At 47.2% G+C, this 22,616-nt stretch overlaps 1 protein-coding gene across 2 annotated transcripts in view; it reads left to right on the top strand.

The window, feature by feature from the left end:
- The first annotated feature begins 14,618 nt into the window (after positions 1 to 14,618).
- Positions 14,619 to 22,616, top strand: part of PMP22 (peripheral myelin protein 22) — a 35,685-nt gene continuing 27,687 nt past the window's right edge. Inside the window, exons 1-3 of one of the 2 annotated variants that reach the window (XM_003805543.6) lie at positions 14,619 to 14,838; positions 19,256 to 19,367; positions 20,823 to 20,922. In XM_003805543.6, the coding sequence (XP_003805591.1) occupies positions 19,290 to 19,367; positions 20,823 to 20,922 (178 nt within the window). In that variant the 5' untranslated portion in view covers positions 14,619 to 14,838; positions 19,256 to 19,289. Of the gene's footprint in view, positions 14,839 to 16,362; positions 17,586 to 19,255; positions 19,368 to 20,822; positions 20,923 to 22,616 lie in introns of those variants that run through there. The other variant, XM_003805542.5, reaches the window with a different exon arrangement.

Here is a 22,616-nt window from a genome sequence, read left to right on the forward strand (position 1 = left end):
TGATAGGTCTGGCCTCCGGAAAAAACTGGATGTCACCTCTGTCTAGGAAAAGGGCATCTTTTAGTCACTGGATGAAGGGTTTGTTTAAGACCTTGGAGGGCTTCTTCCTCCCTGGAGAGGCCTGTCTAAAGCTCCTGGCTACTTCAGATCATGTCAGTCCTGAAGAGGGAGGTGAGGTATTCTTAGGATTCCAGACGCTCTCCAATTTCATACAGGTTCTTTTAACCCAGAGTAATGTAATGAGTGAAGAGGATTGTGTAAAATGATAAATGAAAAATAAATGTCAGTTTCAGGGAGGCAGTAGGGTCTGTGGAGAGTTGGTAAAATAGAATACATATCTCGCTATGGTAGAGACAATGCTCACCAGATTCTGTGTGCTCTCCCATATTTCCCTGTCCCCTTTGCAGTTGGCTTGGGTCCATTGGATTAATTTTGGTCAACAGGCTCTGAAGAAAAATGACATTTCAGGGAATTAAGAGCACGTGTTCCTCCCTCTACCTTCTCTTTCTTCCCCCAGTGACCTTGGAGGCTACTTGTTGATAAGGTGAGTCACAAGAAGGAGGAATCCTGGATCCCTGAGTCACTGTTTGGATTATAGTGCTTACCAACCCTCATTGGACTTTGAGTGACTAAGAAATCATCTTTCCTTGGATTAAACCACTAAGATTTCGATTTTATTTGCTATTTCAGCAGAGTCCATTCTGTCTTGACTAATATACTACCTAATTGTGAGCCATTACTCAGCTCCAAATGACTCCTGCCATAGAGTCATGTACACATGGCATTGCCAAATAGCCCAGCTTTTCAAGAGAAGCCAGAAGCAGGGATTTTCATGTGACTCTAGGTTTAAAATGCTGAAAATGAATTCAGTTTTAAAACACTGTGACCCAATACTGTGTAGACCAAACATATCAGTGAGCTGAGTTCAGCCCATCAGCTGCCAGTTTCCAATCTGAGTTCCCTCTAGCCTACTCAAGTATTTTGCAAACTGTAAATGTTATAGTCTCTTTGTCATTTTAGACATAAAAGCACCAATTATGTGAAACAGTGGTGTGGAAAGAAATGTCTCAGAAATTTCAGTCTAATGTGTTATGAGGCCATGACTGACAAAGGACAGTCCATAATCCAAAGTGAAACCATTTTTTCATCTTTTCTGTCTTCTTTCCCTGCTCTCCCGTTTGCTTCTTTCCTTTTCCACCACCGTTAAGAAAATATGTGAGGTGGTGCCTAAGGTCAGGTTTCCCAGAAGCAGACCGCAACAAGGATTCACAAGCAAGTGACTTATTATGCGAGGGCTCCCAGGGCAGACTGGCGAAGGGGGAGGGGAAACAGGGCAGGCAAGGAGAAGAAGCCGTGCAAGGGTATGATCTCAGGCAAAATCCACAGAGGGTAGCTTCAGCCTGATCCCAGGAGGAACATTGGAAGGTAGATTCCAGCCCATAATTATCCCATCCCAGAGCTAGCGACCTGACTTCATTTTCCTCAATCTGACAGTCTGGTTAATGGCCAAGGTGGGGTGGGGGACAGGCAGGTGGGCTCTTGCATTCCCAGCTCTCTCTGCCTGCAGGTTAAGTGGCTCAGAAGCCCAAGCAGGCTACAGAGAAGAGCGGCAGGACTGGCTGTTGGAAGTCGAGTGATGGGGGCAGCCCAGGGAGCAGATACACGGAAAAGATCAAATGGGATTTGACAGAATTTGGGTGGAACTTCAACACTGTCACTTTAGGTATAAAAAAAAATTAAGGCAAGGGGAAAAAAGCTCTGAAAAAAATTTCTCTGAAATTGCATCATTAGTGAGTATAGTTCTTTATATACTCATGGTAACTGTGTGATTTTGGACAGCTCATTGAATTTCTCTGAGCCTAAGATAATTTAAGATTACAGTAATCCTTCAATATCCTCAGGGGACTGGTTCCAGGAGCCCCTGAGGATACCAAAACGTGAGGATACCAAAACGTGAGGATGCTCAAGTCCCTGATATAAAAAGGTGTAGTATTTGCATATATCCTCTGCACATCCTTGTGTGTACTTTAAATCATCTCTAGATTACTTGTGATTGCCTAATGCGATGTAAATGTTATGTAAATAGTTGTTACACTGCATTTTAAACATTTGTCTTTTTTAATTTTGTTGCACTGTTAATTTTTATTTATTTATTTTAAAATATTTTCAATTTGCAGTTGGTTGAATCTGAAGAGCCCTTGGATATGGAGGGCTGACTGTATATGGCTACTCTGAAGAATGCAAGAAACAGTGTGTGATACGCTTAGGGCTTAGCACATTTTGGTACTCACTAAATTTTCTCAACATCTTCCTTCTACTTGCTCCTGGTACCCCTTATCCAAGCACCAGCTGCCTTCTGCTCTCCCCAACCTGCTAGAACACACCTGGGTAGGAACCCGCACTGTCCCTAAGCAATGCCTCCTTCCAGTCTTCTCCCTCCACATCTCATCTTTATCCCAAAACTTTGGATAAACTGAATCATGCGCATTTTAGTATTCCTAACCTAAAAATGACTCTCCAGCAATGACATTGAGAAGTGTTAAAAATCTAGGTATGTCAGGGCTGGGCGTGGTGGCTCAGGCTGGTAATTCCAGCACTTAGGGAGGAGCAGGCGGGTGGATCACCTGAGGTCAGGAGATCAAGACTAGCCTGACCAACATGGTGAAACCCCATCTCTACTGAAAATACAAAAATTAGCAGGGCGTGGTGGCACATGCCTGTAATCCCAGCTACTTGGGAGGCTGAGGCAGGAGAATTGCTTGAACCCGGAAGGCGGAGGTTGCAGTGAGCCGAGATCGCACCACTGAACTCCAGCCTGGGCAACAGAGTGAGACTCGGTCTAAAACAACAACAACAACAAAAACAAACAAACAACCTTTGAACTAGAACTGGAATTATAAAATTGACCTAGCGACCTGAGGCTCTCTCCATCTCACTCACTTCCAGTCCTCTAGGTCCAGCTATGACTGAGGTCAACAGTCAGCCTGGGGTCCCCCACCCCAGCCCTCAGTTGAGGGCTTCCTCTGGGTGAAGAACAGCTTGGCACAGGCTCCCAGGCACACAATCTCTTTCATGTCATGTGACAGGATTGTGATATTTGCAGTTTTGTGGGACGAAAACACATGCAACAAAACTTTGGCCAAGGGTTTATTTCTGTGACATGCTGAGCCACTTACCTTCTGCCCAGAACTATAAGGTTAAAATTTACTTTTATGATTTTGCAGCCATCTATGGAGCATGTGGTATGAGTCAGAAATGGTGTTTTTGCCCAATTCAGAGACTAGTGCAGAAGACAGACAAAGAAAAAGACAACTCAAGTCTAACACATTGTGCTTTTTGTGGGGAAGCATGGGGTGCTGTAAGAATACAAGAGACGGATTAGTAACCAGTCCTCTCAGGGAGTTTAAGAACTTTCCAAAAAATAACAACCTGAGACCTAGAGGACAAATGAGAGTCAGGGAGATAAAGAGCAGATGGAGGTCACAAGAGAATTTCCAGGGTTAGAATGCCAGTGCCAGGGTCTGAAGGTAGAGAAACCATGAGTAGTAACCCACCCATCATCTAGAAGGGAAAATGTACTGGGACATAGTTCAAAGCACCATCATGCTACCTTTTGGGTTACAGGAAAAAAGGATCTTAATTGGCTAAGAAACAGGCCATAAACAGGTTTTTATTTTGTTCTACTTTGTTGTTTTTATTGCACAACTTCTTAGACCCTTTAGAGTCCTTTTACATGTTTATCAACAAATCCTGCGATGGGCCTTTTTCCTCCCTGACAAGTACTTAGTGTGGCCCATGGAGCCCAGAGAGGGTAGAGCCATATTGGTGAAAGGGCTCAGCTGGAGTACAGAGAACAAAGTGGATGAGAACTCCAGCCAGCACTGGGGGGTCATTCCTGTGGCTCCTTGAGCAGCCCTCACCAGCACTCCTTGTACCAGCTTTCAGGGACGAACTGGCACTTGATCAACCTTGTCATCAAGACTGTGGCTCCTATTCACAATAGCAAAGACTTGGAACCAACCCAAATGTCCATTAATGATAGACTGGATTAAGAAAATGTGGCACACATACACCATGGAATACTATGCAGCCATAAAAAAGGATGAGTTCATGTCCTTTGTAGGGACATGGGTGAAGCTGGAAACCATCATTCTGAGCAAACTATCGCAAAGACAGAAAACCAAACACCACATGTTCTCACTCATAGGTGGGAATTGAACAATGAGAACACTTGGACACAGGGTGGGGAACATCACACACCGGGGCCTGTCGTGGGATAGGGGGAGGGGGTAAGGATAGCATTAGGAACTATACCTAATGTAAATGATGAGTTAATGGGTGCAGCACACCAACATGGCACATGTATACATATGTAACAAACTGGCGCATTGTGCGCATGTACCCTAGAACTTAAAGTATCATAATAATAATAATAAAAAGAAACTTGAACTAGATGTACACATAGCAACATGGTTAGATTTCAGAAGCAGTGTTGAATAAAAATGAAAAATGACGAGGTCTTAGAGCACAATATCATTTGTATGGATTACAAATATATCCACACTCAAAAGAATAGTATATATTAAAAATATTATTAAAAAAAAGACTGTGGCTCATGGATGGCTACGGAATAATGCTTCCTACCCCAACTACTTTTTCTAGCCAATGAGGTGCTAAATGATGGAGTTATTATTATTACTCAGTGCCCTTCTGAAGTAAATGTTCTGTTCTTTATAAATGTTTTCCTGTTGATATGGTTTGGCTCTGTGTCCCCACCCAAATCTCATTTTGTAGCTCCCATAATTCCCAAGTGTTATGGAAGGGACCCAGTGGGAGATGACTGAATCATGGGGGTGGGTCTTTCCCATGCCGTTCTCATGATAGTGAATGGATCTTCACAAGATCTGATGGTTTTAAAGACGGGAGTTTCCCTGCACAAGCTCTCTCTCTTTGCCTGCTGCCATCCATGAAAGATGTGACTTGCTCCTCCTTGCCTTCTGCCATGATTGTGAGGCCTCTCCAGACATGTGGAACTGTAAGTCCAATAAACTTCTCATTTTTGTAAATTTTCTAGTCTCAGTATGTCTTTAACAGCAGCATAAAAACAGACAAATACACCTGTTATCTGATTTTCCATAGGTCTTGCATTGGGCACTGAAGAAATGGCATATTGGTTCAGTGTTCAAAGAAAAATGTTAATGGTCAAGCTCATTTCACTTTTGGGAGTTCATGGTTCTAGGCCTGGGGCTGTATACTTAGAGGCCCCTCCTCAGCTCTTTCTACAGCAAAGCTACTCAAAGTGTTGTTCCCACATGGGACCAGTGCCAATTCACAAACTTTTAAAGGGCTGTGGTGAAATGAGTACAGACAGTGAGAATAAAACTTTAGAACATTTGATAGAAATTTGATGTTGTCGTGGCATCCAAGTGCATGATAGTGGGCATGTTCCATCTCCCATGGCCCGCCTGTAGGTCATGTCACTGACTGTGATGAATTAGAAATAAAGAACAAACAAACACGGTGCTTCACCCCAGTTGGTTTGAGAAGTCCTCCTCGACACTATACCTTGGAGCACTCCACAAATCTATGGGACTCTCTACAGATCCATAGCGTCCTCCAGAGAACCACAAGACTCTCAGAAAATGCCTGAGAGTCTCTATAGAGTCAAGCGACTCCCAAAGAACTCCAGGAATCTTCTCAATCTCTCTGGCCTTAACCACTCTCCTCCTTTAGAGATGAAACTGAGCCAACTATTACAGTCCATTTTCAGGTCCCAGACAACCAGTGGAACAAGTGGAAGTCAATTTGCTACTGCGAGGGATAATCACCTCTGCCCCTGCTGGCATAGAGACCTATTTGCAAATCTAATGCATTTGGTGTCTAACCCGAAGTCCAGGATTGTTAATATATCAGTTAGTGTTTGCTGGGTAACAAACCACCCCAAAACTTAGTGTGTCTTAACACAACAAATTACTCCTTTTCACAATATTGAGGGGTAGCTGGGCTTTATTTGGCATCCATTCTGGTCTAGATCAGGCACAGCTATTCTCTGCTGTGGTGGCCTATGTGTCTAGGACCTCAGCTGGGATGGCACAGGCAGTTCAGATCTCTCTCAGTGTTGCCTGTCAATATCCAGTGGCTTGTCCAGCCTTGCTCAGATGATGGTGGAAGGGTCCCCAGGAGCAACAGAGCAAATCCCAACGAGAATGTTCTTTTAACGCCTCTGCTTGTGTCACACTGTTAATGTCCCATTCGCTAAAGGAGGTCACATGGCCAGGTCCAGACTCAAAGAGTGGAGGAATCAGACTTCACCTCTTGATGAAGGGAGCAGAAATGCCACATCGCAAGGGGGCATCCTTACAGGGATGGGGAGCATTTGGGGCTAGTTTTGCATGCTAATAAAGACTGAAGAGGCTGTGTGATGTTTGCTTTTAGCCTGTAGCTGTTGCTCAATAAATATCTATTGAATGAATATTATTTTAAGAGGACTTCAGTTTTCCTTTCCTTCACATAGTTGAGGTCACGATATCCAAAATACACTTCTCCCAGACTCTGGTTCTGGCTGTGGGTGACTTTGGATGTCAAAAACACTTAGTCATCTTCTGTTTACTCTCTCATCGTGGAAGAGGCTGCAAAGGTCAGTGACCTTCGTAAAAGGAATTATATGACTTTTGTTTCCTTTATACAAGAAACCGCTGGCCTAGATGACGAACAGACATTTCAATGTGCAATTATTAAGAAGAGACCTGCCAGATTGGGTTCTATTGAGGTATTTGCACATAACATTGTGTGGAAAAGGTAAGGATTGATAATCAGACACTGAAATTGTTGGGTGAAAAGGGGTCTCTCAGTCCCCTGAGTGGGAGCATACCATGTGGACTGCCACTGGGCTTATGCATGCGCTGAGGCACCAGGTTATTTGATATAGCTCCAAGGCTGGGAAGTCCATGCATTCAGCCTCCTAACGAGTCTTCGCTCTCAGCTTGCGGGCTGAAGGTTTTTTCACAAGGCCTTCCAGTTGGGGGTGTATCCCTAGCAATCCACATGAACCACTTTCCCCTGGGTTCTTTGGAAGAAACTCTTCCCTGGGTGATGTGAGGAAGCTGGGAAGGCCTGTGTAATGAGGCCACCAGGATGCTTCCATTTCTCTGGAGGATTTCCTGCCCCTCCCTCATGCACAGATGGTGGCGGCATTGCTGGGCTTCTGTGCCCAGCTCCAGGGTCCTCTGCATCCCACCCCTCCCGGTCCATATGTGGGGATTTGTTCCAGGAAGGGATCTGATCAGAAAAGAAGACAACAAGAGGCAATAAATTACAACAAACTTTACTGGTGGGCCTTGGACAGGGTTTCAGGATGGGGAAAATCCTTCACAGCTGGGGATCTTCCAGGGGCCACTATCGAGAAAGCTAAAGAGAAAAGGGAACTCCTGGGGCAGGGGGACGTGGAGACAGGGCTTATTAGTTTAGGTGATACCAACGTCACTCAGCAGTGTGGTGAGGAGTCTCCAGGTCAGAAAGCTCTGAAGGGCCATAGCAGCTTGGATTCTTAGAGCCACAAGGCTCTATGGTATCCAGGGCAGCCGATGCGAGTAAGATTTCATGGGGCATGCAAAGCAGGCAGGTTCCAAGCGGCTAAAAAGGCTGCTTGTTTGAGCTACTTTAAGAATAACTGGATGTGTAAAAATTTGAATTTGAGGCCAGTGGGCTTTTGAGCTGATGGTTCCCAGCCTGCTGTGAAGAAATAAACCACCAAGTGGTCAATACCCAGAGGCCATCGTGGGCTCATTTATAGAACGCCTTACCTGGGTTCTGGGCAGTTCTTCCAAAGACTGTGACAAGGTCACTCCCTGAATTGAATCACTGTGTTCTTCCCCAAATGGGAAATAAACATATAATGAGGGAGAGCCTGAGCCCCACTGGGAATGATGTCTCTCCTGTGGAAAACCGCATGACCTCAGACCACATCCACCCAGCTCCTTACTCAGAATCACAGCAACACATTTCTTTGGCATTTCTCTTCAATGTTGGCTTCTATGGATGTTTTCTGTTCCCTCTTCGCTGGCCTGGAGTCCTTAAGCCTCTACCTCCTGCCTTCAAATCTGCCTTTTCATTTTCTGAAGTGACTGTCGTCAGCTCGCCTCCATGGTTAGAGACTAGAATTGTGGAACCCATTGTTTCCAACAGTGGGGTCCGTGGAACCTAAGTCTTGGAGGTAACCTGGGAATAAAAATTCCATGGTCCCATACATTTAGAAAATGCTTTGTAATCGTGTTTCCTCCTAGCGATTCCCAAGACACAGTTGCAGGTTAAATGATTCAAGATTAGACAGGAGTAAAGCAGGAGAGCATGGGGACTGTCCCCTGGGGAGGATGGGCAGAAACATTTTGCTGGGATGAGGAATTCGAAAATGACCTGGGGTCTCCCAATAATCAAGGAGCTCACAAAATCATAGAATTCAGATAGTCAAGTGATTATGGTTTCATTATGGTTTCACATTGTGAGGCTGGAACATGAGACAGAGAGAGAGAGGGGAAAAAAATGGAAGGGGATAGAGAGAGGTAAAGGGAGGGAGGGTAGGGAAAGCAAGAGGGAGAGGGATTCTGAGAAAGAAGGCAATGCAGTAGGTGATAGACCATTGGCAACCATGAGAGTTTTCTCCCTCGGTCAAATTGACCATAAATGTCAGTGCAGTTTTACTCATCTGAACCACATGTCTGACCATGCTTTTATTGTGGGTTGGAGGGATTCTCATATTTAAAGTCACATACCTAAACCAATGAACTGTTGGCTCATTCAGGCTCCCTCAAGATCAAGAAACTTCAAAACCACTTCTCTTTTTTCCTTTTATTTTTCTTAATCTCCCAATGTATTTAAATAAGTATAAGGTACAGTTATTAAACTCATGGTCTATATAAATGCCTGCATTTTACCATCAACATTGTAAGATGCACAGCTCATTCCAATACTGCCATACCACCTCTGTGCCTGGAGTGACTCCACTTGGGGTCAGTGCAAAAGATGAAGCAAGACCTGGCTCGTGGCCCTCCCAGTGCCTCCCTGGGGTTGACGCAGTGTGCGTTTCCTACACCGAAGTTACAGAGTCACAGACTCCTTATGACGGAGGCACGAGGCTGAGATGTGCGATCGCTCGTCACAATGAATCCTGTTATGTGTTCAGCTCCATGAGGTTATTTCTCCCATTTAATGTTAGAACTTGGAGACACAGTGTTGAACAAATTCTGTCATATTGCATTCTTCAGTCTTCGCATTCTTTCAGTTTTACTTTCATTTTTGTCACAGTGGTACTCAAAGACTGTACGTTTGGTGGAATTTAGTGGTCAAGAACCTGGGGTCTTGGCTTCAAGTAGTCAAAGTTTATATATTGGCTCCATCATTTTCTCACTGTGTGGGTGTCTTGGGGGTCACGGCAGTTCTCCCCTCGTGGGATTGTTGGAGGTATTTAATGAGAGGGTTAGCACAGTGCCTGGCACATAGCCAGTGCTCAACAAATTATAGGTGTGCTATTTTGTATCCAACACGAATGGCTCTTCATTTCATTAAACATTCTTCTTGGACATTATTTTTAATACTTACATAATATTTCACCTTATGACTGTACCAAAAGTTACTCAATCATTCCTCTAGTCTTTGAGATTTAGGATGTTCACACTTTTCTTTGTTATAAAACATATCACCTTTATTTGGCTATGAATACCATTATAGCCAAATTTTTGCATATCCATGACTTTCTAAAGATACATTTCTAGAATTTTAATTTCTGAGCCCAAAATTTAAAGTAAAACAATTATATGAGGCCCAGGCTTACCACTGAAATCCTCTAGATTAGATATTTCCTAGTCTAACAATGAAGAGTAAACATTCTTGAAGTTTTGCCCAGCTTTCCCTTGAACGTCTCGAAAGGATCTGACCTTTGTCTGTGAACTTCCCTGGTTTAGCTGAGGTTTCACACTTGATAAGTGGTTCAGGAACTCGGAGATGAAGAAAACATCTGGTCTCCAGTTCATTTTAAGTACAACTGGTGCTCCCTAGGCTCAGAAGTGCACACAGAATGGTGCATTGTGGGGACTATGATGCGTCGTGGGGCTTGTCCTCCCAGGGTCCCAGCCAGGACCGTTTGCGTTCACCTCGTTCTTGCTGGAGATTAATGCCCCATTTCTTGGTGTGGCTTCGACTGCCTGAAGCAGGCATTTCCTTGGGTTACATGGGCCTTCCTGTGCACCTCTCTCAATAAGGACAATCTCTCACATCAAGCCAAGGCTGCTTTTCTCGACATTGCTATGCCTGGTCTGCAGTGGCCTAGAAAATCCCTGCATTCCTCCCCATTCCGTCCATTCTCGTGTGGCAAGATTGCTCTGCTTCCCCATTTTATTTGAACCTATGCCCTACTGGAGCAGAAGCATTTTCACTTAGGAGTAAACAGTCTTAGAAAATTTTAGAGTTTGCAATCCCAAGTACACATCCATTTCTGACTCTTGCTTAAATTGCTCCCCAATCCTCTAGCTGCTAGCTCATGAGATGTCAGAGAAAAGACTGCTTTCCCCCCTCCACTTGCATCTGTGGAATCTGGCTTTCCTAAGCAACAATGCATTTGTGAACAGAGAATCCTTTGTACTTGGTCTGGTCCCACTGCCACAACATAATAATTCTGTGACTTCTCTCTCCCACAGGTGAAGGAGTTAATATACAATTTACTCCAAGATACCTTTCTATATTTTAAAGATGTCATTTAGGGAACAGTCCTGTGCCAATGTGAGTTTTTTTGTGTGTGTGTCTTTATGTTGCTTTCTGACTGCATCTGTGTTGTTCATAAAGAATATCTTCTAGGGATTGGGACCTGTCATAATTTCAAACTTGCTTATTTGTAGAAGATTCTGTCACAGAAGTCAAACTGGCTCCTTCTGTTCCTTTTCTTCTCCCTTCTCCTTCTCTTCCCTCCCCTCTTCCTATCTATATCTCCCTCCCTCCCTCTCTCCTTCCATCTTTCCTTCCTTCCTTCCTTCCTCCCTCCCTCCCTCTTTCCTTCCTTCCTCCTTTCCTTCCTTCCTTCCTCCCTCCCTCTTTCCTTCCTTCCTTCCTCCTTTCCTTCCTTCCTTCCTTCTTTCCTTCCTTCCTTCCCCTCTGCCTTCTTTCCCTGCCTTGCTTGTTCTTTCAACAAGCTGCTCTCACTCAACATCAAAACAGTCTAGCTGAGTCTAGATGAGGCAGGACTGACTTTTGAGGACCCTTCCAGGCCAGCTGTGTCCAGGGCTGGCCAAGAACTCCCACACAGGCTGCTGGCTATGAGGACACAGGAAAGACTTCATTCTTAGTGTAAACACTTTTCAGATATTGACTGAGCACCTGGTGGGATAGATGCTGCAACAACAACTTCATCACCTGGACAAACACCAAATTCAGACTTGCCTCTGGTTTTCTCTCTGGGGAGCCTGCACAGTGAAAAAATTACAGGTTTGGGAGTCAGAGGAACGGACTTTTTTAAGCCCCAGCCCTGGCATTCACTAGCTAGTCCCTGGAGGAAACACTGTAAATTTTCCAAGCCTCAGTTTCTTCACATAGAAAATGATTATAATGATTCCTCTTAAATAAGATACTGCTATATGTTAACAGCATTTTATTAGCTATAAAGTGCAGAAGGGCTTCCTCCCTCTTCAAGAGTCTGCTGGGATTCCACTGTCATGGACAACATTTCATTCTTATGAAATTAAAATTTCACCTACAGGCAGGATTCTGCCAGTGCTTATGCTATACAGACATATGGAATGCAAATGTCCTCGGAGGAGCACACAGCCTTGTTGGCAGGATGAGACAGGATTCTTGAAAGCTGTACTAATGTGACTGGTGCTGAAAAAAAAATGGATGTCTTAGGATATGTTCTTGCTTTTTAATGGAAAAAGAGACGTGAATGCATAAATATGTATAATGTGAGAATATCTTTCATACAAATAGGACATTAAATGATAGTGTCTATGGAAGCATGATGAGAAGATATGCTAGGAACGTGCTGGGCACAATTAGGGGCACGGTAGAATGTGAGATAGCCCAGGCTGTGAGTACGGGATCTGTAGCCAGAATGCCTGGTTGGAATCCAGCCTCTGTCATTTCTTTGCAGTGTGTCTTGAGAAAGTGACTGAACATCTCGCTGTGCCTCAGTTTCTCCCTCTTCTAAAAGAGGATGATGGGGTGCCTATTTCATATGGTTGTGAGGATTAAGTGATTTGATGCATATAAAATATTCAAGATGGTGCCTGGCATATGCTAAACACGAAGTAAATATAACCTATTATCATCATTATCAAGGACTTGCGGATAACTGATGCTACTGAGCCGATGGAGCGTGGTGTAGCAGAAGAGCTCAGGTGCTAGAAATAGCCAGTCTCATTGACTCAACTGTGTTTCCTCAGAGAATCCCGATTCTCATTTTTCCTATCTGTAAATGGAAGGGAGGATAGCAAATAATAATAAATGTTATTTGGTGACTATTCTATGTGTTTATTTTGCAAGAGGCTCAGTGGGATATAGCCTACAGCTTTGCAGAGACATTGCTCAACACAGATGCATGGGATAGGGGTCCCATTTGGCTGAGAACAGGGTTATTGGAAATGGGAGACCAGGAAGGAGTGTTCCTCACCTGACTCTGGGAAGGGAAGAGAGTCTGGCCCAGATGGGTAAAGACAAGTGTGTTGGCATCTGGTAGACAGGGCCAGTGGCACACAACAGTGAACAGCTCTACTGCTGACAGCCAACAGGGACTTCGGGGTTTGGCTGCTGGAGTTGGAGGACCTGGGCAAAAGAGACGTGAGGCCAAGAGAGCAGGTCTCAGAATGTGGAGCTCATGGAAGGAGAGAGGGAGGGCTAATCAGACTGGTCCTATCTGGTCGGAAGCCATGCCCCACACTCACCAGGCCCTACCCCTTTTCCTCTGAATCTTTAGCTCTTAGATCAGAAATAATCTTACGTGTCTTCAGGCTTGATCCCGGCCCGACGGACAGCAGCCTCTGTCATGTAGCCTTTGGAGCTGATCATGGCAGTACCCAGGAAAAGACTGTCTGGAGAGGCTGCAAAAACCATGCTCACTGTTCCCAGTCCCCGTACAGACCATGTCAGAGGAGGACTGAGGGAGGCTCCTCTCTCTCTCTCTCTGTCACACACACGCCCACGCGCACACACACACACAGATACATGCACACACACACACACACACACACACACACACCGTTTTGCCTGGCAGAACAGACTTATAACTTGCATAATACTGCAGCAGCCCACACTGTACCTCATCTCCATTTGGGTTCCACAACAGAAGGGAGCTGGAAGGAAATCAGCGACAATCTAACTCCACATGACAACCTGGCTGGACAATGAAACATCCAGCGGGGAGAAAGACACTGGAAATTACCCATACCTGAGCCCCATCCCAAAACACCTGAGTCAGCTTCTCTGACCATGGCCCAGGCTAGGTCATTTGCAAAGCTCTTGAGTAATTCTAAAGAACCACTGCTGTGAAAAATAAAAATGATTTCAGCAAAGAGAGAAAGGTGAAACTGTTTTATTGGCACTGGCTGTGATGCTGGCTGTGAGCAGATGCTGGCTGTGGGCAGATGCTGGCTGTGGGCAGAACAGGGGAGAGGGCCATTGAGAGGCCCTTGTGACTGGAGAGTCCAACCAAACGTAAAGTGTGTGAGAGGGAGGGACTTCTCCAAATTCTGCAGGTCTCTCCAGACTGGGGATCCCTAACACAAGAGAAAGTCTTATGCCCCAAGTGCCAGAATTCCAGGAAACTCATGCAATGAAACCAGTCCCCTTGTGTCAGAGTTTGCAGCTAGAAGCGGTTCAAGGGACGGAGGACTCTCTGGGAGCTGGAGTGGTACACTGCAAAGAACCTAAATATGCCATAACTTCCTTTACTTCCCTCTCCAAGAATTTCCAATTGCTCTTCCAGCCTATCCTGCCTGACAGGTTAGAAAGTTTTCAATAGTTTTCAATAGAGGTTTGTTTACTTGCATTGAATTATCTCATGAAGGTCAGCTTGATTCGGGCACATTAAAGACAGAGTCGGAAGAACACATTTCCCTAAGTTTTATTCTAATGTACAACACATGTGATCATTTGCGATGGGGTCTAGGCAGACAAGGCAGGTAACAGGGAGTCCTTCCAACCAGGGGTTGGAACAAAGGAGGCTTGATTTGGTGACTCTTGAGACATTTGGCTCACTGCTGTGATGCTGTGAGAGATTAGCTGTGCAATGTTTGGGGTCCTTAAAATGAAGTTTATTTAAAATAAAACTTACCTGCACGTATGTAACACTGTAGACACAGATCCTTCCCACAGTATATTTAATCTCTGCAGAATTCACTGGGAGGGGAGGGGAGCCAGTGGGACCTCTTGGCTATTACACAGGTTGGCACTTCCAGAGAGAACAGTCTTGGCATCACAGGCTTCAGGCATACTCAAAGCTCTTCTCCCTTCTGATTCCAGTTTCTCCATGCCCTGCAGGGCCTCTTGGGATTATTGTATTCTGGAAAGCAAACAAAGTTGGACACTGTCTCTTTAAATAATACAGGCTGAGAACCTCTCAGGCCACCATGACATATCCCAGCATTGGACCAGCCCCTGAATAAACTGGAAAGACGCCTGGTCTGGCTTCAGTTACAGGGAGCACCACCAGGGAACATCTCGGGGAGCCTGGTTGGAAGCTGCAGGCTTAGTTTGTCGGCTGCGGGTCTCTGACTGCCCTGTGGGGAGGGTCTTGCCTTAACATCCCTTGCATTTGACTGCAAAGAAATCTGCTTGGAAGAAGGGGTTACGCTGTTTGGCCGGGTGAGTTTTATTGGCAAACTGTGCCTCTGGGTGATGTGTGCCTATGCTTTACAAGAATTGCCTAATTTCCCACCCCCTGCAAGCCGCAAATGAAAAGGATTGCAGGAGAGATGGTGCATTTGTGTTGGAATTGACTGGAGATTCAGAGGGCTTTTTATATCCTTGGTTAAAAGGTGGATATATACTCTGGCTGGGGAGGTGGGGGGCCATCTGAGAGCATCTAGAAACCCTAATGCATCCAGATTGAAAGGAAGAAAGGAATCCAGATGCTTTTTCCCCCATGGAAAATAGCTGTGCACACACAGCTGGCAGGAGGCCTTGGTAAGCAGGTTAGGGAGAAGCTGCCACCTGTGGCAGAGCCTTGGCCAGCCAGGCTCTGGGTGTGGCAAGCCTGGTCAGCAGGCACTGAGTAGCATTTCCTCTGCCACCATTGAGAACCAGGCAGGAGGTCAGAGGCAGTGAGGGACAGATGGGTTGGGTTTACCTGTCTGGCAGCATATGGCATGGCTGTGACCTGGGTGGTTATTGATTAAACTATTGGGTTCAAAAGAAAGGAAGAAGCGAGCTGTAGCACCCAATATATGCACTTTTCTGTATGTGTATTAGACTTTATTAAAAAGTTTATTTGAAAATCACAAAGGAAGGGAAAGAAAACCCTGAGTTAGATATGCTCATATTTGTAAAGTGCTTACTTAGAACAGTCCTGAGTATGTTGTGATCACACAAGTTTTGGTTAAATAAATAAATGTCCAAATGGCATAAAACAAAGTAATAATTTCTAGAGCAAATCTAACCTATAAAATGACCTGTGGAGGAAAGAAAACACTTACATGTCTTTAGACTTTTTTTTCTACTTGCATATGCACTTTAATTTATAAATCTTTATCTATCTATCTATCTATCTATCTATCTATCTATCTATCTATCTACCTACCTACCTACCTACCTACCTACCTATCAGAGTTACAAGCTACTTTAGTGCAGAGGTGGTCAGGTCTTCCCTGAAGGGTTGATGTGAGAGTTAAATGTGATATAATAATAGTGGTGGCAATTTGGGCACTGGGCCCTTATTATGTTGCAGACACGATGTTAACTGCTTTGTACATATTGTTTCCTTCAATCACCACCATAAACCTTTAAAGCAGGCATTACTAGTTCCTTTTGCACCTGAGAAAACTGAAGCTCAGTGAACTTGAGAAATTCCCCAAATTCACAACAAAAGTAAGCAGGGTGATTAGGTTTGTTGGAGCCCAGAGCCAGAGTGCCTAACCACTGCACCATACTGCCTCTCACACACCATGCATATAAAGTCCAGGCAAAGTGACTGGCATACAACGGGCACTGTAAATGCAGTGTTTACAAGTACACTTCATTTTAATCTGATAACACGATAGTTTTAAAAAGATCATTGTTTGAAGATCTTTTTCAAATTTATTTTTATTTACCGTAAGAATATACAATTAGCTAAAATAGCAGCTCCTTTCAAATCGTAAAATAATATGGAATTATTTGAATCATTGAGAGTGATGAGCTTCTATGACACAGTACACTAGAGGTAGGGAAGTGTGTGTGTGTGTGTGTGTGTGTGTGTGTGCGCGCGTGCGTGAACTGCTGCATTTTCAGGCAAAAACCTTTAACATCCACATTCCTGCTCCCTGTCCCATGCCTCAAGGCTGGCCTGCGCACGGGAGTCTCAGTTGGGCGCGCCTCTGCCAAGCCGACACTGAAGGGGGCTAGCCTCTCTCCCTGTAACGCTGGGCGGGCCACGTTAGGAGGCTATGAATCAGCTGATTTCCTTGGCTGCTCCAACCCCACCTCAAATAGCCACCTCGCACCCGCCCCCCAAACCCCATGGCCAGGACTCCAGCCAAGGCTGACAGCCAAGCCCGACTGCTGCAGGAACACTTTGCCTGGAGCTTATTCGGTGGTAGTCTGGTTTTGCCTAGGCTAGGAGGAGCCCAATCCTAGACCATGCTATCCAGTAGTCGGCCGGACTTTTCTTCCCCTAATTCGCACCCAAGCGGAGCCCGCTAGATCAATCCCCGCCAATCCTAGGAAGCTGGCATGCTTCGTAGGTGCAGACAGTAATAGCGGGGACCGGCGCGGGGCAGGTGTGTCCTGCTAAGACGCCAGGACAGGGCAGGGTCTCCAGGACCCGAGAGGAGAGGGACTTCTTCCAGTGCTCAAGCGCCCGCTGCCCTCTATTAGTGGGAGAGGAATCCAGCCTCAGCCCCGCGCGGGCGCGGTCGGCGTCGGCGGGCCCCGAAGCCCAGCCCTGGGCATCCGCTGAGCTACATTTGGCTGGGTCTTCCCAGAGTGGGCTGAGGAGCCAGTTTCTCGGTCAACACTAGGTCTCCACGGGGCCAGGGGAGAAGGGAGGTGGGAGGTGAGAAAGCTCAGCCGCCTCTGGTTTCGAGTAAAAGTCGCCGCGGTTTTGCAGAGACCGACTTTTTCTTGAGGCGCATTTAAGGCCAAGTAACTGTCTCCTGCCCTCCCTCTCTCCTGCCCCCTCTCCTCCCTGAGTCCCGCCCTCCCGCACACGCTGACCCAGGGACACACCCTACTGCAGCGACGCAAACAGGGCGTTGTTCCCGTTAAAGGGGAACGCCAGGAGCCTCCCACTGCCCCCTTGCTTCGCGCGCGCGCAGCCCCGCAGCGCAGCTTTGGCGGCGCCAGCAGCGGAGCCAACGCACCCGAGTTTGTGCTTGAGGCCACCCTGAGGATCGGGACAGCTGTTCCTTTGGGCTGTAAGTGATTTGGTGGGGAGAGTGAAGGAGATGGAGGAGAAATGTGGGCATCTTCCAGTGAGGGTGCCAGAAAGCGCAGAGCAGGCGCGGGGCTTTGGCCATCTCCCTGGGGCTTCTGTTTAGGGGCACAGGGTCCCCTGTGTGTCCTGTTTCCCTCCAATGGGGCTTGGAGTAATACAACGAGGAGAGCCTTTATGGTCTATAAGACCTTACAGGGCAAGGGTGATGGTGCTGGTGTCTGGATAGAGGATAAGGGCGGCCCAGTTCTCGCCTTGCTGAAGAGGCGTTGACTCTGGGACACACTGGCAAAACAGTCCCTGTGGCGGACATCCCGAGAGTGTTGGACTCCTGTGGTTCCCCAGTTCCCAGCCTCCTGCCATCGGTTTAATTCAAACCCTCTGGGAGTCATCAGAAATCCTTGTTTATTTCTTCCAGTGCATTCCAGAGTTTCTTTGAATGTGATGCTTGTGGAGAGGAACGGAGGGCCCTGGGATTGGGTACTTTCCAAACTGGGTTATTGAAACGTTGTCTCCCTGGCCCAAGACTCTGCCTAAAATGGTCCCCAGAGTGTCAGCCAGATCTTTCACAGCCATGCATGTCCTCTAACAGGTCATCCCAGCCTTCAGTTCCCCCAAAGTTTAAAATGAGGGGCGAGGACCGCATTACTTGGGATAAATGTCCTGCCGGCTCTGACCGGCTGAAATTCTCGGACTCAGCCTTTTACCCTCTGTCTCTCTCTCCCGTCCGCTGGACATCTACTCCCTTCGGTCCAGGCTCCTGGGCTCCTGTCCCACCGCACCCAGACCGGAGCTCAGGCTTGTTGGGGTTCGTGTCCTGGCTTTGAGTGCCTGGGTGCAGACTGGACCCCTAGGCGAGCACGTGGGTCTAGCGCAAGAGCAGAATGCCCCCTGCCCCCAGGGGCTGCCTGGGGAAGCGCGCGGTGGACGGGAAGCGCAGGGTCCGGGCAACCCTCTCGAGCCATTCTTTCCTTTCCACACTACTCTGGCTCTGCACCACCTCTCCGGAGCCGCCAGAGTCTGCGCGAGGCTGAGCTGGGGCCAGGACCGTTCCTCTACGCTGGCAGAGTTGGGTGGAAACTTGGAGACGAACGGAATGCGGAGAGCACTGGGGTCTGGGAAACCAGCCTCCTCGCCGCTGTCTCCCCCACCGCATGCCACGGCTGTCTCCAGGTCTCAGACGGAAATCTGGGCACCTACTCCCCTCACCCCTACCTCCACCCCATAGGGGAATTCACCATCTGAACCGGGGTCTCGGAGAACGTGACCTCTCACCTTCCAGGGAGGTCGCCGGGAGGTGCTTGGGGTGGGTGGAAGCGTGCAGTGGCCTCTGCTCATATTTTCTGGAAACCCCTCTGTTCCCTGGGTGGTTTTAGACGTGCGAACCGATTGTTTTGTTTCCAAAAGCAAAAGATGTTCCGTTGCAGGCGGGCCCGGCTGGGCGCTAGGCACTGGGCGCTGGTCCTGCAGGCGGCTGCTGCCCCCTCTCGGCGGCAGGCGGCGCGAAGGCTCCTGACCCGCGCGGGCGGTCGGGCTGCGGGCGCTGGGCCAGGCCGGGCCTTCCGCTAGTGCGCGGGACCCTCCCTCTGCGCGCGCCTCCGTCGCTCGGCCCAGTCAGTGCGTTCGGCCTCACGCCCAGCGCTCTCCTCGCAGGCAGAAACTCCGCTGAGCAGAACTTGCCGCCAGAATGCTCCTCCTGTTGCTGAGTATCATCGTCCTCCACGTCGCGGTGCTGGTGCTGCTGTTCGTCTCCACGATCGTCAGCGTGAGTGCCTGGCGGGGAGGCTCCCTGCGCGGCCCGCCCTTCCCCATCTGGGTTCCCAGCCCGTGCTCCTTCTGGTTCAGGACTGTGTTATTTGCAGACAGTTGGAAGTCTCAGACGTCCCAGGGAAGTTTCGGCAATCTGCCCCCTTCCAGTTGCTTTGAGAAAACGAGAGCAGATTCAGTGATAGGAACCAAGCGAGCGCTGGGCTGGGTTAGCTGCGCAGGTCTCTATTTAAGCCAAGTAACTTCAGAGCCGATCTAGGGTCCCCGACCTTCATTTGATAAGACTGTTTAACTTTTTTTTTTTCTTGATGCAGCCTCGTTGAAGAAGAGGAGTATTTATGATTTTTTTTTCTCCAAACCATAGTCAGATGGGTGAATTAATTTATAAAACACCCTTTTAGGACTTGAAATTGGAAAGTTAAAATGGGCTTTTCTGGAAAAGAGTTCACAGGTCCCATGTCGGGTTTATGGCATGAACACAACACCTTGTTAGTAAAGCTTCCACTGGTAGGAACAGGCCATCAGAGTAACTTCTGTTACAAAACTGTCCAGCCCATTAGATCTTAAAGTTATTTTCTTGGCGATGAAGATGAGCAGACATTCAGGCAGTTTTCCAATGGTGGCTTTCACTTCTTAATTTAAGGCACATTGTAAGCATGATTTTCTTTTTCGTTTTCTTTTCTTTTTTTTTTTTTTTTTTTTTTTGAGATGGAGTCTCCAGCCTGTCACCCGGGCTGGAGTGCAGTGCCATGATCTTGGCTTACTGCAACCTCTGCCTTCCGGGTTCAAGCCATTCTCCTGCCTCAGCCTGGGATTACAGGTGCCCGCCACCACACCCGGCTAATTTTTTTTTTTTTTTTTGTATTTTTAGTAGAGACGGGGTTTCACTATGTTGGCCAGGCTTGTCTCAAACCCCTGACCTCATGATCCGCCCACCTCTGCCTCCCAAAGTGCTGGGATTACAGGTGTGAGCCACCGTGCCCGGCCTGTAAGCATGATTTTCTAGTCTCTGTGAGAAATAATTATGTTGGGGATTTGTGACTTAGTTTAACATTTACAAGCATCTTCACAGTATCTCCATTGTGCCTGGTGATGATGATATCAGACTGATAGGAGCTATAAACAAGGAAATAGACTGAGAGAGGCGGGCTTGGGTAATGATCCCGAGATGCTGGGAGGAGAGAAGGCTTGAACGCAGGTGTCTCAGGTTGAGTTCATGGCTCCTTCTACTATAGTAAACATCTCTGCACATAATCGTTTCTGTGTGCATGTGGAACTTCTCCATTTACAAGGTGCTTTTAAGGCATAAAACATTGGCTCTTACCATGCAGGGGTGGGTGGTGTGGCTAGGTGGATGCGGGTGCTTTTTGCCATCCCTGGGCCTTTCTCCTTCCCCTTTTCCTTCACTCCTCCCTCCCTCCCTGACTCAGGATATCTATCTGATTCTCTCTAGCAATGGATCGTGGGCAATGGACACGCAACTGATCTCTGGCAGAACTGTAGCACCTCTTCCTCAGGAAATGTCCACCACTGTTTCTCATCATCACCAAACGGTGAGGCTGGTTTTGTGCTCCGTGAGCTTGTCCTCAGATGCCTGTAACACGTTTCTCAGTCCAGAGCTGGAAACGCTTATTGGAAGACACAAGCCAGAATGTCGTTGCTGGGGTGGGGTGGGATGTGACAGGGAGCCATGAGTCCAGGGAAAATGGGAGGGGTGGTGATCTCGCTGGGGAAGCTGAGATCCTGGGCATCATTGTGATTCACTCTACCTAGAGACATGCCCTTAGTGCCCTCCTGATCACTTAGGATAATGCTTTTTGTGATTGAAAAAAATGTTGACCTGGGAGCTGTGAAGGTGGTATGATAGCTAAGCCTTTGGCAGACCCCCTTGGGACATTGGATCAAACGTGTATCTTTGGTTTGGTGGCTGTCTCTATTCAGAAATGTCCTGCCCCTTTCTGCTGCAGTGACAGTAGGGCTAGCTCACTGCACTGTCAGTTACATGGACACAAGACTGGATGCCTTTCCAGGTCTTGGGCCTCAGTGATGCCACCTAGCATCAAAACCTTTGAATGTTTCCTTGTTGCAAGATGGGGACTTGAAGCTATTTGCAAAACCCTCAGCTAAGCCTTGGGGTCCTTAATCCAGAAGATTGTATTTCTCCTCTGTCCTCAGCATCTTTGCTTGTGAGATATGGAAGCCAGGCTTCATGAGGGTCAAATTAAGGGATAGTTGGCAGCAGAAGCACCAACTAGATACCCAAGGCACCCAGAGGGAAAGGAACACCCAGCCAGGAGCCCTGTGTGTTTGGATGCAGACAGGTGGAGGTAAACAGGATGAGCTGTTTTGGTGGCTGGGTAGGCCATAGCGATTGATGTTAAGAGCCCGTGGACCTGGATCCACATGATCTTTTGTTCCAGAAGATGTGTCCTCAGGCTGGAAGGACCTAGAGATACAGCAGAGCTTTCCTAACATCCTGGGTTTAAAAGGCCACGGAAATACAGCTTTAAATGTTGCTGCAGCTACTCATAGATTCAGTATATATGTTCAAGATGCTACACCAGACGAGAGAAACCAGTTTAGATCCAGTTCAATAAAACAGGCAGTGAAGTGGCCTTTGGTCCTGGCTTTGCATAATCCAGTTGCTTTGCTAGACTTTCCCTCTTACAGCTCTGTACCCAGTAATACCCAAGCATGTCCCCAGCTGAAGCATTATAAACCAAATTCCTTGAACCACAGTACAAATAGAAACTGCTAAAATACTCATTTGGTAATTTACATGGAGAAGATAGGCAAGGAGTAGAAAACCCTGCTTTATGTTTTTACCTTCTGGGTTGGGGAGGGAGCAGAGAAAAGGTCCCAGTCCTATTGGAGTGAGAACAGTGCTTAATCTTGTCTCTGAGTGTGTGAAAGGCATTGAATTAAAGCCATCCCAGAAATTACGTGGTGGGTTTGCATGGTGAGTTGGCAACTGAGTAAATGAAATACTCATGAGTGCCTGAGAATGTGACCGTAGCACTGCTTGTCCCCAAAGCCACAGCATCCGGTTTCTCCCCCTTTAGGGTCTGGCTGAAGTTCCCGGAGCACTCCGGGAGGGAGTCTCCGTACTCGCTACTGACACCTGGTGGTTACAAGTAGTGACTCAGCCCGAAAAGGGCAGGCTTTGGTGCTCACAGGCGCCATCCCCAAGTGACATCTGGCCACGCGGCTTGGCACAGAATCCTGGACTCTTGGGCCCGGAAGGGGG

This window comes from Pan paniscus, chromosome 19 (assembly GCF_029289425.2).
Source record: "Pan paniscus chromosome 19, NHGRI_mPanPan1-v2.0_pri, whole genome shotgun sequence".
Classification (NCBI taxonomy): domain Eukaryota; kingdom Metazoa; phylum Chordata; class Mammalia; order Primates; family Hominidae; genus Pan; species Pan paniscus.